Source organism: Pholcus phalangioides, unplaced genomic scaffold (genome assembly GCF_987345545.1).
Source record: "Pholcus phalangioides strain wild (caught in Gottingen) unplaced genomic scaffold, Ppha-v1.0 ptg000002l_1, whole genome shotgun sequence".
Classification (NCBI taxonomy): Eukaryota; Metazoa; Arthropoda; class Arachnida; order Araneae; family Pholcidae; genus Pholcus; species Pholcus phalangioides.
The window spans coordinates 7,161,732-7,178,292 of NW_028301595.1; the positions used below are offsets into that span (position 1 = coordinate 7,161,732).

A 16,561-nucleotide genomic window follows, 5' to 3' on the forward strand; every position below is an offset into this window, starting at 1 on the left:
GTTGAAGAATTCAAATAAGAATTCAAAAATGAAAAAACTCGTACCCAATGTCTCTCATCGGGGTCTCATTTTCACTACACTGCATATTACAGCTGCCTATGGCGCTGGTATTGGTGAGTTTCGACAAAAAAAAATTATTTTTTTCATTTTGTACATTTTGCTTTATATACCGTGTATACTCGTGTATAAGCCGAGTTTTTTTGTGGAAAAATTCGTTCCTCAAGTGGCTCGGCTTATACTCGGGTTAGTTTTTGATGAGAAAACATCGACCTCCACAATCAGTAGTCATTTTTGCAGCAGTGTTCGAGAAACCGGCATTATTCGAACAGGATATGTTCAAACCCCACAGAACTGATAATGTCAAAGCCGAGGCAAAGAAATCGAAAACATCATTGTCTGGTGGTGGCTAACGTTGATTGGTTACAGCCTTTAGATGTGAGCATGGACAAGCCTCTCAAAGACTATTTGAGGAATTTGTGGATTAAATGAATGAGTTCAAATGATAAACCAACTACAAAAAGTGGTGCCTTGAAGACACCTGGCATTGGCCTAGTGTGCTAATGGGTACATGAAGCGTGGAATTCTGTTTCCGCCGATCTTTCAAAAAGTGTTGCATCAGCAATGCGATGGACGGAACTCAAGATGATATCTATCCTATTTGAAAGTGACAATGGCGATGGCAGCCCAGATGAGGATAAAAACGAAGATGCCGCACCCTATGATGATCTATCTGATGGATTACGATGAGCTTGGAGACGGCAGAAACGGATTAAAAAGTTTGAATCATTTTCTATTGTAAGTTTCCGTAAGCTGTTGATTTTGCATAAAAATATAAGAATTTTTTTTTTCTCTGAAATGAACGGATTTTTTGGGGGATCGGCTTATACACGGGTTTTCAATTTATTGCGGTTTTGGTGGTGCTGAAGGGGGGGGGGTCGGCTTATACACGAGTATATACGGTATATATATATATATATATATGTTGTTGGAGTAACTGGACATTTCCATTTAAAAAATGTCGGGACTACCAAAAGTAAGGAAAAAATACTGGTCATATAGTCACTTTCCGTATAATAATAATAATAAAAAAATAATAATAATTGACCCTTTAGTGTCTAAAGGAAACCCTGGAAACGCTCATTTGAATTTTAATAATAATAACAATTATAACTAAGCGGAAAAAAGACTTTCCCTTCTCCGGCTATCACTTTAACCTTTGATACAAAAACATAATAACAGGTCCACAAAAATCACAATTTCTTTTTCTTTTTTTTCAACATTTTTACAACATTCATTTCTTACGCGAAATAAGAAGAATAAAATCACGATAAGACGCTATAAAATAATAATAACAAATAAATAAACTTTGTAATTATTCTTTACGGGGGGAGAGAAATGAGAGAGAAACACCTCCGACCAATTTTAGAATACACACGCCATATATTGTTCGTATCTTTTTTAACCATCAGATGAAGAAGAACCTGTTGAAGAATAACTGGGTCTTCTACTGGATAATGACGAATAATACAAAAAAAAACAACAACTTTATATATTTTTCATTATTATTATTCTTATGATTTGGTCTTTGTTCCTTGTCTTCCTCGGATCTTGACTTGTTTCTTGAAGAAGATGGCCACTTAACTATTTAGAACAAAGGTCATATTATGGGTGTCTGGGAAAAAACAACAACGAACGAAGGCTGCCGTTGCTACTTACTCTTTTTTGGCGAATTATCTCTCATTTTCTTTGTCCTTTTCCCCTCGCATTTTTTACTATTCACTCTCACTTTTTTTTTCTGTTCTTTTGTGTGTTGTTGTGAGTGTGTGCCAGCCATCTTCTGTTGAGAAGAAGAAGAAGAAGAAGCGCGGAAGGATACAAATAAATAAAAACGGCTCGACCGTACCAGACGTATATAAGCTTTACAATGGCTGTTCTTTTTCCTCGATTATTATTATTATTGACTTGACTCGGAAAGAAAAGGATGATCTTGTGTCTTCCGCGGATGGATTGGAATAATTCTTCGTTGTTTGTGGGTGGATGATGACCGTCTTGGACAGCCGGGGATGATAGTCGAGAAGGGATACGAATTATGATGTTTCAGGTATGGTTGTTAGTTTTTTTTTTTTCTATCGCAGGGCTGGTCCGATTAATCGAGTCAGATAATCGATGGATTGTTAATAGCCGTTAAAAATTTTAGTTGAGTTAAAAATCGATTCTAAAGTTAAGATTTGCGTAAAAAGCTGATAATTTAATTTGATTTATTTAATAAAACTGACTAGATGTCATGGGGGTCTCCTACCTTGTGGCCAAACAGTTTCTTACGTAGAAGTATCGTCAAAAATATTATGTATCCATTGATTTATTTCAAAGTTTTACCACATACATTGCATTTTATGCGCTAAAAATTTTGCACATCTCCAATACTTAATTTTTTACAAATTTTCAACAACAGAAAAAAACACATTAAAAACAGCTTGAGCCATGATAAAATAATATGGCATCAATGAAATTAAATAAAAATTGATTCAAACTAAGGAAAAATTTAGTTCATTAAAATGACGGAAAAGATTTGAGATCAAATCATAAGTACTTGGATTTTAAACTTTTTAAAACAATTTTTTAAATTTAAAATTTAATTTTGAGTCTATAAAATCTCACTGAGCAGTTTTATTTGTTTTTTGAATCAATTTTTATTCAATTTCCATGCAATTTCATCATGCGCACTAGCTGTTTTTAATGCATTTTTTTTGAACATTTGTAAAAAAGTAAGTATTGGAGACATGTAAACGTTTTTACTGGCATAAGGGATAGCGTATACAATAAAAATTTGAAATAAATCAATGGATATAAATGATATTTTTAATTATATTTTCTACCGTAAGAAAGTTTTTGACCATGTTGAAAGGTAGGAGACTCCCTTAATTTACGTACCTGTATATATATATATATATACGGGGTGATTATAAAAAAAACTATCCCGACATATGGGCCCCTAACTATCATACCATTCACAGAAACTGAATGAAATTTTGGCGTAAGGTATTTTGAGGTATGCGCTCAAGAATGATATGGAAAACAACAGTGTCACTCTAACAGTTACGGTTACAGTGAGAAAATATCAAATGGCAACACCAAGTTTTTTGTATTGGAATGCGATCTCCATACTGAAAAACACTAAATAGCGTTGGAATGGCACCTGTAGCACGAAAATCCCCGGAGCTAGGCAAGTAAAAAGGACTTTGCCGTGCACCAGAGCATTAATGTTCGTTTCATTTGTCACTTCGGCTCAGATCCCAGCCTGATTAGTCCTCCATAAGGTCATGTGTGAAACACAATAAAATGCTTTATTTTATGCTGCTTCTCTGTTCTTATTGGTTGTCCTCACTTTTAGCCTATCTACCGCCGGTGATTTTCATGCTACAGTTGCCGTTCGAACGCTATTTAGGGTTTTTCACAATGGAGATCACATTCCAATACAAAAAACTTGGTGTTGCCATTTGATATTTTCGAAATTTTCTCACTGTAACCGTAACTGTTAGAGGGACACTGTTGTTTCTTGAGCGCATACCTCAAAATACCTTATGCCAAAATTTCATTCAGTTTCTGTGAATGGTATGATAGTTAGGGGCCCATATGTCGGGATAGTTTTTTTATAATCACCCTGTATATATATAACATTTGGAATAAAGGACTATATTTAAAAATATTTATTTTAATCAGTATTTTGATTAAAATACTGAAGATACAAATTTTTTGGCATTGGGAAATACAGAGAAGTCGATTCAACGAAAAATTTTGTTTGAAATTGAATTTGATGAGAGTTTCTTTTTTTAGAGGACAAGACTGATGTTAATGTTGATTGTTTCCACTATAAGAACAATAGTTTTTCGTATTTCTTCGAAGCATCAGTTCCCTCTCTTCAGCATCCATGGGGGGAGCGGGTTTCCGATTTGCTGACTTTTGATGACAAAGGGGGGATTTGGATAATGCTTACGTTATCAACCACCCTTTATGACAATATGAAATATTCTTAATGGCATTTTACTCGGTGAGCCAGAAACGAGAAAAACCTTTCGATAGTCAGTGGGCACTTGAAGTAACACACCCCCTATTGATAAGTGCGCTGCATAGCCACTTTAGTGATCTCTAAATATTTCGTGGATCCAAGTGATCTGGAAATATGTCCGGGCCGCTTAAGTGCTTTGGAACTGTGCCACGCATCACTCAAGTGATCCGCGGCATATAATTGCGGATCACTTAAATAATCTGAGAATGTGCCACGGGTAACTTGAGTGATGCAGAACCGCACTGGGCTGGGGGGGGGCGCTTAAGTGCTCTAAAACTACGTCACGGATCACTCAAGTGTTCTGGAACTGTGTCCCGGGTCATTTAAGTGATCTGAAAATGTGCCACGGGCAGCTTAAATGTTCTGGAATTGTACCACGGGACACTAAAGCGATCTGTAGATGTGCCGCTTAGTTCATTTTTTTACAAAATTAGGCTTGAGGAGGGCAGGCCTTATCAGATAACCCCCAGGGCCATATTTGGTCCGCGGGCCAAGGGCCTTTATGCGATTTATCATTATATGGCTTGGAGGGTGCGTCGCAATGAATTTATTAAAGATAAATTTTGACTTCATAGCGTTCAAATAACATTGAAATTAACAGAAATTGATTATAATAGCATGTAAAGGTGCTTCCAAAATTTCAAATTCAAAAATTTTTTCATTTTTTTTCATTTCAATCATTCATTTTTTTTGCATTAGAAGAATAAATTTTTGATCGTCGGGGGGAAGGTTGGGGGGGGGCACGATTTCCCCTATGCTCCCCCCCCCCCGTGTACGTCTCTGATTCCACCAATACGCGTTAGGATTAAGAGGGGCAGAGCTGATAACGAAATTTTGCTGACAGGGGAGAGGGTCAAAAGTTTCTTACGTAGTACTTGAACGGCCCCTCACAAGCAGGGCCACAACTAGGAGGAGGGGAGTGGGCAGTTCTGATAAGGTTTGATCAACCTTTATTTAAAAAATTTTTGGTCGCTAAAAATTCACTCAAAAAATGAAGTCAATAAGTAGGAAGGGTCTCCTCTTGGATGGAGAGCGGTTCAAGAATAAATTATGGTTCAAAGAGGGCCGTGGAACGGTAAATAAATCACAGTTTTACACGGCCATTTCACAACGTCTCTTCGAAATTATTAAGCGGATATTTCTGCTATTTTGCTGGCCGCTGTGGTGGTCGAGTGGTTATAGTGACGGACTCGCGATGCGAGGATCCGGGTTCGAACCCCACAGTGGTGGTCGGCTAAAGTTGGTTTTCTGTGGTTCCCAACTTCAAGGCGCGAATGCGAACCGATCTCCCCGTTAAAAAGTCTCGCCACAGAGAGCAACAGGTCTACAACGTTACAAATATTCAATCATTACACTTCACTCACAATTAGAAGCATAGATGGCAGCACTGAAATATCATACACAACACTAGCTACACACACAGACTGTTAGGTGTACACACTCACTTTGTTCCAGACTCTGCCACGAAGCTGGGCTGGAAGAGATCTCGGCAACGGGATAAGTCCGGTGGCACAGACCCTGGCGTTCATTCATTCGTGCTATTTTGCTGATATTTTGCTGGCTTGAGGTCTCGATGATGATGTGAATCCTAGAACTCTGCTGATCCGTATTCACGAGTTAAGGTTACTGTTGCACGCTGGGATATTCGGGCCATTGACATTGAGTCGTGATAAACGAGTACGTACTGTACTTTTAGATACACACATCTTGGAGCGTCATAGAGTGCTGACCACTGAAACCTGTACTGCTGTATTTAGAACCGTGAGATACTCTCCAGATCCAATGGTAATTCTGCGCATTTGATACATCAACGAATTCGGAAGAACCCGGAGTTGAAAGGACTTTTTGGAACCCATGATTTCATATAACTATTTCGAGAGTCACCCAAAAGGTTAATCCATAATTAACAGAATTCACAGAAATACTAGAAACAAAAACGTTCACATGAAAAAAATAATTTCATAATTAACAAAAATTTATAATTAATAATTAACAAAGCTATAGAATTACTGGAAGAAATACTGTAATTGCAGAACTACTGATAAAAATGATTTCAGAATTGTTAAAAGTAATAACTGATGAAGAAAATTAAGAATTGGGGAAACAAATAATTTAATAATTTATGAAAATTTTGAATTAATGAAAAACAAATTAAGTCAAGAAGTATCGGTGCGATTTTTTCAGAATTAAAAGAAGAAATAATTCACAAAAAAATCGTAATCGATGAAAGCATTTTAAAAAAATAAAAATTTGAAAATTTATTGAAAGAAATAATTTCAGAGTAAATTAAAAAAAAATTAATAATTTGGAAAACCCTGTTTAATAACAGAGAAATTACAAGGTATGACTTGGTGGCCCGAGGGCTTCATGCAAGTTCTACTTTGGCCCGCAATGTCTGGAAGGTTGAAGATCCCTGCCATAGAGGGTTAAGGGGAATCTCATACCAGGTCTGAAGAAATCGATTGCCCGAGGCGTTAAAAAAGTTTGACAGGGCATACATTTTTTTTCGACCACATGCCCGCCCCGGCAGACATATACAGTCAAACCTCGTTAATGAGTCACTCTTGGGAGAGCAAAAATATGACTTAGTAAGCGAAGTGACTCGTTAAGCGGAGTAAGCCATAGTTGTGCCAATTCCTGCCTGAGGACAACTGGGACTTACAAAAAGTGACCCGGTAAGCGGAGTGACTTGTTAACCGGGTGAGCACAAACGAGGTTCGACTGTGTATATATATATATATATGCTACTGACAAACCCCAAATTGGCCGAGAGTTTTGGACTAAGTCAGATTTTTTTCAGAAATAATTCGGGATGTGACCGCCAATTCATGAAGAGGCAGGAGATCCCTGGCCAAAGTTCTATGTGCTGATGTAATACGGCCTGGTAGGCTTCAGGTTCATTTTTCTCATCGCCAACGTGTGATACATGATGTATATACATACACACATACATATAGCATGCATAATAAAAGAGCAACTGACAGAAACCAGATTTATTTGAAACATTTCCAAAGTCATAGTATAGCGCCAAAAAGGCAGCTTTATACACATAACTCGAAATTATAAAATTAGACATGAAGTGAAAAGACGTATTAGAAGAAATTGAAAAAAATTGAAAAAAAAGGGAAATAATATGGATCAATATTAAGATGAATCAATATTCTCAAGGGGGAACCCCCCCCCCCCCCACATTGCTACAGACCGCAAAAATGTTTCTAATGATGGCAGGCCTAATAGGCATAAATTTACCTTTTATTCACTGTGACGCAGATCTGCATACGGTTTCTTCTTCTTCTTCTTCCCCAGGCTATGGTGTTCTTTTTCTCCCGATAAATTTCAACAGGAATTCCGTTTTAACATTTGCGGAGCGGCCGTTTTGAAGTTAGACCAGGCATTCTTTGATGACAATTAATTGTTTGTATTGGTGTGTACTACTACCTCTACAGTAAGGATCAGATATATTCTACTTCTGCCAGTCAATGAGATCGATGTAAGATGATGCATCAAATTTTACAATAGCAAGTTGAAACAGTCAGAGTCTATCTTTCTGAATTTGGCGGGCTGCTTCTTCACGGATGTGCGGTTCAGAGTCGGTCGGCATTTGCGATCAATGAATTTTCAGGGCGTGCGAAGTAGGTGTTTCTCTGAGAATTAAGGGATATATTTTGCCTTTCAGTTCTGCGGGCAAACACCTAGTTGCAGTGTTTGAACAGGTGCCGTGTTCCACCTTTACAGGAAGGGTGAGTTTTGATAGCAAACCAAGTTGGAGCGCAAAACTTGACGACATACGTTGCTAGAATTATTAAATTTTCAGAAGGAGATTCCATCGAAACATACAAACGTAGAATTCAATTAGTATGAGTTATTAGTCATTGGACATGAGACATTTCGCCTGACGATTTGTTGATCATTTTGATCATTTTTGTCGTACCATGGTCATTTTTCTGCACACGAGGGGTAATTAGACCAACAATTAGGTGACCTACAATTTATTGCCGATTCCGAACGGCAGACGTTTTTTATACTCGTCGAGAGGTTGGTGCGCTAACCCCTAGATGGAGGACTCCTTGCGGTAGCAATCTTTTCCTGCATTCATGTCGCCGTTTTTGTTGTACCCCTGTGTCAGGAAAGTTTTCTGACAATGACGAACCGGGTATCAAACTCGCGACACCTCTAAACATTCTTTGGTTTTTCAGACGAGTATCTTATTGACCTGGGTTACCGCGCCCCCTGGCGATTTGTTTGCTAAATCCTTAAGCCTTTTGAAACTGCTGAGACTATTCTTTACAAATATTTTTGGTCTCTGCTAATACCTTGAATAGAAAACGTGGATAACTCTGTTGAAATAACTTGAAACGAAACACTTGGTTTTTTTTTCTCACATATTTCTATATCTTTGCCAAGTCTCCCTGGAAATGTTTTGGGCCCCGATGTGCTGCCGTCAATATGTAGAAACAAATGTCGGAAGGGTAATTCTTTCATATGTAGTAGACAGATAATCCACCACAACGGCTTATCTAACCTTCTTTCAAGCAGACGTATGACACCTCCATATTTACCAACGTTCACATTAGTAGTTCCACATCACACCCAACTGCCACTGAAGACTCCATAGATATTTCTGATTCCAAGAAGAAATAGAAGAATTGCTTGTTCTGTGCATTCAGATGTGCCAGAAGCTGGTGGTTCGACGATGGTTCCATTATGAATGGCATATGTTCTACAAGAATGCTCTGTCAATACATTTTTCCGTCCTTTTCTGATATAATTAAAGTTTTATCCTTCTGTCCGTCGAAGTATAAAACAGTTATTTCTAGGACTTTGTGGTCGCTCATTGGTCGATTAGGAAGCTTTTCTCTCTGACAGGTGTATTTTGTATTTGGGCAAATGCACTCTTCGATGTTCTTGCACTTGCAGGATGAAATAGATGTCAAACAATAATTTACGGCGAATCTCTTATAATTGCTTCTTCGGTATTTTAGGGTGTGATTTTAAAAGATTTTTGTATTTCATACATGATACGCCTTTAATATCGCTTTCACTCGTTTATGTTGGACAGAAGGAATGGAATCTCTTGACCATATTTCTTCAATTTTTTCCCCCGACAATATCCTCTAGTTCTTTATACGCATGGCTCTTTATTAGTTTCATTATCACGTTTTATTTTATGACAGTTTCACTCATAGAACTTGATAATATCTTTGTAGTTTGGTAATATATTGCATTTAACGTCACTTGAATCACGGAATAACGGAACACTTTGAACGAGTACGATCCATGATGAAATTGGCACAAACGAACGAAACACAACCTCGCCGTATTTCAGCCGGAGTTATACTGGGAAACATGCGCGTCCCATGCGCACGCGTAGGGTTTTCCTAGACTCTCCCCCTCTACCCCCTAATACCAACAACGTGACGAATTGTCTATGTTTGCAGAAAGTAACGCAATTGGTCGAAACCCTAACTGAAACTTACCTTGGGAAAATCAGAATGTGAAAAAAATCACAAGTGTTATTTTGAGACCATTTAGCACCTTTATATCGCTGTGCCCCTTAAGAAATGCGAATTTTATTTTTTTGACCCACCCTAATGCATATAGTCAAACTCAGTTGTAACGACAACTCGGCTATCGGCGGTCCGGACCAGTTCCCATAGAGAATAATGTTAGCGAACCTCTTGCTTTTACCGTCGATGAGAAGCAACCAACTCGGATATTACGACAAATTTTTCGTCACTTTCGTTTCGATTACAGTGGTGTTTTACCAAGAAATTCCGAGGGTTTGAGCTGATCGCATTCAGGGGAATGTTGCGAAATAAAAAATTATTGCGCGTTTGACATTCCGAATTTCCTATTGACATGATCATTATGAAACTTTTCTCAATTTTGCCCTTATCGACTATTTTTATGGAAAAAATGCCCCCCCTCCCCCTTCATTTTTCAACGAAGCTTGCTTTGATTCCCAGTCTCTACTAGAACCAGGGGATGAAGTTAATTTTCGTAATTTTTAAATTGCATTTTTTATGAAAATGACCTCAAATATTCATCTCACTTATTTGCCAAATTCATTTTTCCCCTATCAAATATATGTGTCAGCAGACATTTTCGTTTAGAACTCTATTTCTCGCCAAGGGTTATAAAAACGATATTAGGGTAATTTTGCTGACATTTGCCATAATGTTTGGCGAAAATCGGCGATGTGTCGTATTAATTTTGTTTAAATCTGAATCTCCCCATGTTCCTCGCGATAAAATAGGTCACAGAGATCATAAAGAAGTATAAAACTTCATGCATAGCATTCGATTGGCTCTGACTATATTTTTCGTCAGAAAAGGTCTTGAAAACGTCAATCTCGGTTGTAACGACAAAATCTCGCTGAATCTTCGATGCCGTTATAACCGAGTTTGAATGTAGCACCGTCATAATGAGGAGCTTGCGATCCTGTTTCTTGATTGGTGTTTCTTATCCTATCTCTTTAACCCATACATGTTCAACCCCTGGCCAGCAGCACATTTACGGATCACTTAAGTGACCCACGGCTCATTTTTATATCTAGCAAATCATTTTTTCTAGCAAATGTTCATTTGTACAGTCGACGCTCACTATAACGACCCTTCCCTTTCCACGGAAAACAAACGTTATATTCAGAGGTCGTAATATCGAAAGGGAAAACATATAGGACAGTATTTATATGAAAACATTCGGGACTTATACTACTGGTCGTTGTGATCGAATGGTCGCTATAACGTGGGGTCGTTATAACAAGCGTCGACTATACAATACAAGAATTTTGAATGTTATTCCGGAGAGGTACAGTGTTAATATGCCGATGCTGTTGTTATGTTGTGCTGAACAAAAAAAAAAAAAAAAATTCACGTGAGCCGCACATAGTGTGCACGTGGCTCTCATTCCGAGAAATTCGTGATTTTAGTTGTAAACGATAAGTTCTAGTAATGGAATTTCAGACGCTACCTGCAAAAAATACCCCTACCTACCACATCATCCCAATCGTGCTAGAAGCATGAATAAGCAATGTCTTTGGAAAAAAAGAACGCGGGAAATGACGTTTGAATAGTTACTCTACCCATGTTTTTTATGGAAGTTATTTTCCTGAAATGTTTTGTAACATGTGTCTCAATAGCGATACTCATTCGCATTTCAGGCATAACTGACAGCAAAATAAGGTACCTAGCTGACAAAAAAAAAGGATGGAAATTAGCACATTCGTGCTTCTAACATGAGCGGGGACGACGACAATATCTTATGTAAAAAGAAAACTCTTAGCATTATTTAAAAGAAAACTAACTGCATTGTTAAAAGAAAACTAACTGCATTGTTAAAAGAAAACTAACTGCACTGTTAAAAGAAAACTAACTGCATTGTTAAAAGAAAATTAACTGCATTGTTAAAAGAGAAACTAACAATATTGTTTAAAAAAACCTAACAACACTGTTTGTAAGAAAACTAACAGCATTCTTTTTAAACAACTGATAGCAATATTTAAAGAACTAATAGCATTATTTAAAGGAGAACTAATAGCATTATTTGAAGAACTAATAGCATTATTTGAAGGAGAACTAATAGCATTATTTGAAGGAGAACTAATAGCATTATTTGAAGGAGAACTAATAGCATTATTTGAAGGAGAACTAATAGCATTATTTGAAGGAGAACTAATAGCATTATTTGAAGGAGAACTAATAGCATTATTTGAAGGAGAACTAATAGCATTATTTGAAGGAGAACTAATAGCATTATTTGAAGGAGAACTAACAATGCAATACTTAAAGGAGAACTAACAGCATTGCTCAAAGAAAAACGAAGAAAATGATTCGAAAAACCAAAGAAAATGATTTGTATGAGCCGGGAAATATTTCTGTAACTGTTAATTGAGATTTTCAACACAAAATCTTGTGTTAAGAGATATTTTTCTCTTTTCGTAGGTCCCAGCTGCACTGGGTCTGCTCTGGCTGCTGGTACAGGCCTTCGCCGCCGAAACAGAGATCAGCAGCAAGGAGACGCACCAGGTGTATTCCTACTCGTACCACTTCCAGCACAATGGTTCGGCCGATCCGAAGCAGTTCCTCCAGAACTTTTTGCCGGATCCACCGGAAGGCGGCAGTGCCGTTAGAACCTTCTTCAATCCGAACTTACGAGGATTCATTTCGAAAGGTTACCTTCCCGCGGGACCAGCAAACAAGAATTCATTTAGGACTGCGTTTTCAAGAACCCCGAATCTGCCGACGCTCGAAGGAATAAAGAATCTTGTCGACCAGAACCTCAGGAATGGTTTCCAGCCACAGCCGCCGCCACCACCATCACCGACGCCAGAATTCGCGCCACTTTCTCAGGCCATCGAAAAAAACATCGCTGATATCAGGAACGACATTAGCAACAGCTTGCTGCAGAGCAACAGGGGACATCAGAACAACGTTGACGGTATTAGGAGCATATTCCCAAAAGCACCAACTCTCCCGGTGGTTCACAACTCGATTCTGCAACAGCACCGCCCTGCCCCCGTGCCTTCTCTGGTGGCACCGGTGCCTCCACCACCTCCTCCGCCTCCCCCACTTCCAGTATTACCGCAGGTGCCGAACGACGACGTCGTCAGGAACGTGAGGACTTTCGAGAAAGACCTGCCGAACGGTAAAGTGTTCGAGAAGGTCGAGACTTACTCGTACAATCCCGCTCCCGTGTCGAACTTCGTCTCTAACGGGCCGAAGCACAACGTCGGTGAGCGACGCAGCCATCAGGTCAACAATCAAAACCAACAAGGGTTCGGATATCGAAGCACTTCATACTTCCGGAAAGAATTCAGAACCGGAAATCCGTCCGTAGATATTAACTCCGCGAATATTGACTTGGGTGGTGTAAATGACGCTAGAAATGACGTCTCGCCATGGAAAGCTTCGCCGCAGATTACGAGCAATATTAACAACGACAATAACGTGAACGATATCCATCCCGTGCAACCGCTGAAGTTGCTGATCATACCAGCTTTCGATAACATAAACAAATTTACTGGCGGTATTAGGGAAAATGTGAATGCCATCGAGATTCGGCCGCAGGATGTAGTTAACAAACCCAATTCGGCAAACAGCGCCCGAGTTCAAGGAGGGTTTGGATTGCGACTTCGGAAACCCGTGATCACGACGTTGCAGAACCAGCAACCAATAGTACCAGCAAAACCATCACCCATAATACCACAAAATATACAGAACATTCGATCAAATTTACATAATTCTCGTCCCAATAAGCCAGCAGTAAATCTTGTGCAGTTCAACCAGCAGCAGCAGAACAACCATAGAGGTAGGCAAAAGTCCCCGAATAACCTCAACCACATTCAACCAAACCTCCATCATCAACAACAACAACAAAATCAGCAACTGAATCTCCATCAACAGCAACCTAATTTCCATCAACAACAACCAAATATCCATCAACAGCAACAACCTAATCTCCTTCAACAGCAACAACCGAACCTCCATCAACAGCAACCTAATCTCCATCAACAGCAACCTAATCTCCATCAACAACAACCAAATGTTCATCAACAACAACCTAATCTCCATCAACAACAACCAAATGTGCATCAACAGCAACAACCGAATATCCGTCAGCAGCAGCCGAATCTCCATCAACAACAACAACCGAACCTCCATCAACAGCAACGACCGAATCTCCACCAACAGCAACGACCGAATCTCCATCAACACCAACCGAATCTCCGCCAGCAGCAACCGAATCTCCACCAGCAGCAACCGAATCTCCATCAACAACAACAATCGAATCTCCGTCAGCAGCAACCAAGTCGACCCGGAAATTCAAGAGCAATCCAAAATTTCAACAACAACAACGCAATCCCGAATGCCTTCAGAAACGATTTCACCGGAAGACATCCGAACGAAGACCATCGTGGAGGTATCGGCAATATCGATTTTAATGGCCAAAATGCTGATCGCGTCATACAAAACGTCAATAACAAACTGCGAACCATCGACGAAGAACTCAACAGCATAAGCAGGTCCAAGCCGGACTCGGGATCGACGTTCTTCTGGGACGACGGTGATCGCGAATGGAACCCATTCCCGAAAATGGAGTGGGGTAACCGATTGACAACGCAGGGTGAGAGCGGTTTTTCAGCCGTTCGGAACGACCGGCCTTTCTCGAATGGACATTCGGGTCCGAACAAAGTCCACGGGTTCGAAAACAACGAGAGAGATACTCACTCGATGGACATATTAAGGCACACTCTCGAAGCCTTGGTAGGAAGGAAATTGGACATCCCCGTCCTTCCGGCCGTCGACCGCAGCAGCGGCGGCGTCCAGAAAGTGTTCGCGTCGGACAGGATCGTCGAGGGTCCCGATTCGTACAGCAGGGACCAGCGAAGCGGGATCGAGAGGAACTTCCAAGTCAATTCTAACGTTGGATACGAGAGGTCTAACCAATGGTCCACTGACACGGCTCGCAAACTCGACACCCAGAGTAGTAGAGACGATTTTCGGCGTGACTACATCGATGTGTTTGCCGAAGACATTTAAGGGACATGTGTCAAAAACGTCTTCTAAAGAGCCTAAAAAGTGACTTCAGGGAGAATGGTCTACCATGAATGGAAGGATGCATAAGAGAGTTTCCATCCGCGCCGAGGATGGTTGGCATCAGGCTGCTCGCGAACTGGGTCGTAAGATACTTTCATCGTTATCGTGGTTGTCATCATCACCATCTTTAACAATGAAGACAAGCCGTCCATTTTGAAAATTGCTTTAATTTTGTGTCACGTGATTCTCATAATTTATTCGTTTGTTTGTGGAAGAAAAGCTCCAGTAGGTGCTGAGTTTGCCGATTTCAATGCTGAAAACACATTAAACACGTGAAACACATTTTTAGTCTAGATTTTCATTTCGAGTCCTGTCTTCATTCATTCAAGACCAATTGTAAGCCAATCACGACTCTTTGAAACAAATCTTTAGAAGGGAAGTTTTCAGATTATAACTACTGACACAGAAATATTTATACCTAAGAACGCATTCAGAACCCATCTACAGAATAGAGGCATCGTTGAGAGTTCATTGTTGGGATTGGTGGAACATTGTTGATAATATATTGTTGGGATTGACGGACACTATTTAGAGTTAATTATTGGGATTGACGGATATTGTTCGAGTTAATTGTTGGGATTGACGGACATTATTGAAAGTTCATTATTGGGATTGATGGGAAACGTTGAAAGTTTATTGTTGGGATTGATGGGCACTGTGTGTGAGAGTTCATTGTTGGGGTTCACGGACATTGTTGAAAGTTAAATTTGTTGTGATTGACAGACATTCTTAAGAGTTAATTTTTTTGATGTTGACGGACATTGTTGAGAATACATTTTGTTGGGCTTGACAGACATTGTTGATGCTTTTTATTGAAGAAAATTCACTTAGTTTTTGAAGATTTAGATAAATAATTTAAACTTGCCAATCCGTCCCAATTGTCAATATAACACCAGACAAATTACCCTGAATGAAGTAAAAGAAGGAAAGTTGTAGAAAAACAGCGACACAATGAAGCCCCATCATCCCTATTTAGTCAATGAAATTGATCTCATATTACTCTTACTCGATAATTTGTCGCATTCAAAAACTTCTCTGGTAAAAGTAATTTTTATTATTCGCGTCTCTGACATTCATTGTTCTTACATCCGATTGAAAACGTAACATATTTTACTGCACTTACTGCGCAAATCCTTAGCACAGTGTTTCTCAAAGTGTGTGTCGCGGCTCCTAGGGGTTGGTGCCAACCTTTGCCAGGGATATCGGGGCGAGCTGTTTGTGTTGATATTATTGATTCCGCAGTTGACACCGGCCAATGTCTACCCCCAGACAAACCGTGACCACCACTCTGTCCCCCCCCCCCCCACTTGGGGATATAAGCTGGTCAGTCTCAGGAGGCCTAGGCCACGGTGGAAAAATCCAACGAAATTCAAGACAAGTAAACCACCCGCACCAAGCCATACAGCCACAAGCAACCAACCGGCCAATGTCCGAAATTTGAGCTTTCGCCCGAGTATGGTCGGTGTTTGGTTGATCCCTACGTAACCCTATATCGATACCTAATATATCGATAAATCCGATTACTCTGATCGTTTAGGCTTGCCATAGCTAGCCATAATTATGAATGGTCATATAATTATCACAAAAAATATATATATATATATAATGGGGATCAATATATAGGGGCCAGCCACCAAAGCCCGGCGAAAGCCAGAAATTCGGACATAAACTGGCCGATTTTGAGCTTTGTTAGTAACATTGTTATAAATGCGGTTTCAGTGCTTTGGAATTGAAATAGTTCTTTGTTAATGTATTCTGGAGAGCCGCGGACGAATATTGACTGAGGCATGGGAGACGCGGGCGGCGAAAGCTTGAGAATCACTGCCTTAGAAGGAGCACGGCCGCTCGCCCCCCCCCCCCATGCACCAGAAACGTTTGATAATGACTGACTTTATGG

The 16,561-nt window shown here is 39.7% G+C and overlaps 1 protein-coding gene across 1 annotated transcript; it reads left to right on the top strand.

Moving 5' to 3' along the window:
- The first annotated feature begins 1,807 nt into the window (after positions 1-1,807).
- On the top strand, positions 1,808-14,946 carry LOC149089299 (uncharacterized). Its single transcript, XM_089237712.1, has 2 exons — positions 1,808-2,101; positions 12,010-14,946. The coding sequence occupies exons 1-2, from the start codon at positions 2,090-2,092 to the stop codon at positions 14,605-14,607; spliced, it is 2,610 nt and encodes an 869-aa protein (XP_089093838.1). The 5' UTR covers positions 1,808-2,089; the 3' UTR covers positions 14,608-14,946.
- The last annotated feature ends 1,615 nt before the right edge of the window (positions 14,947-16,561 follow it).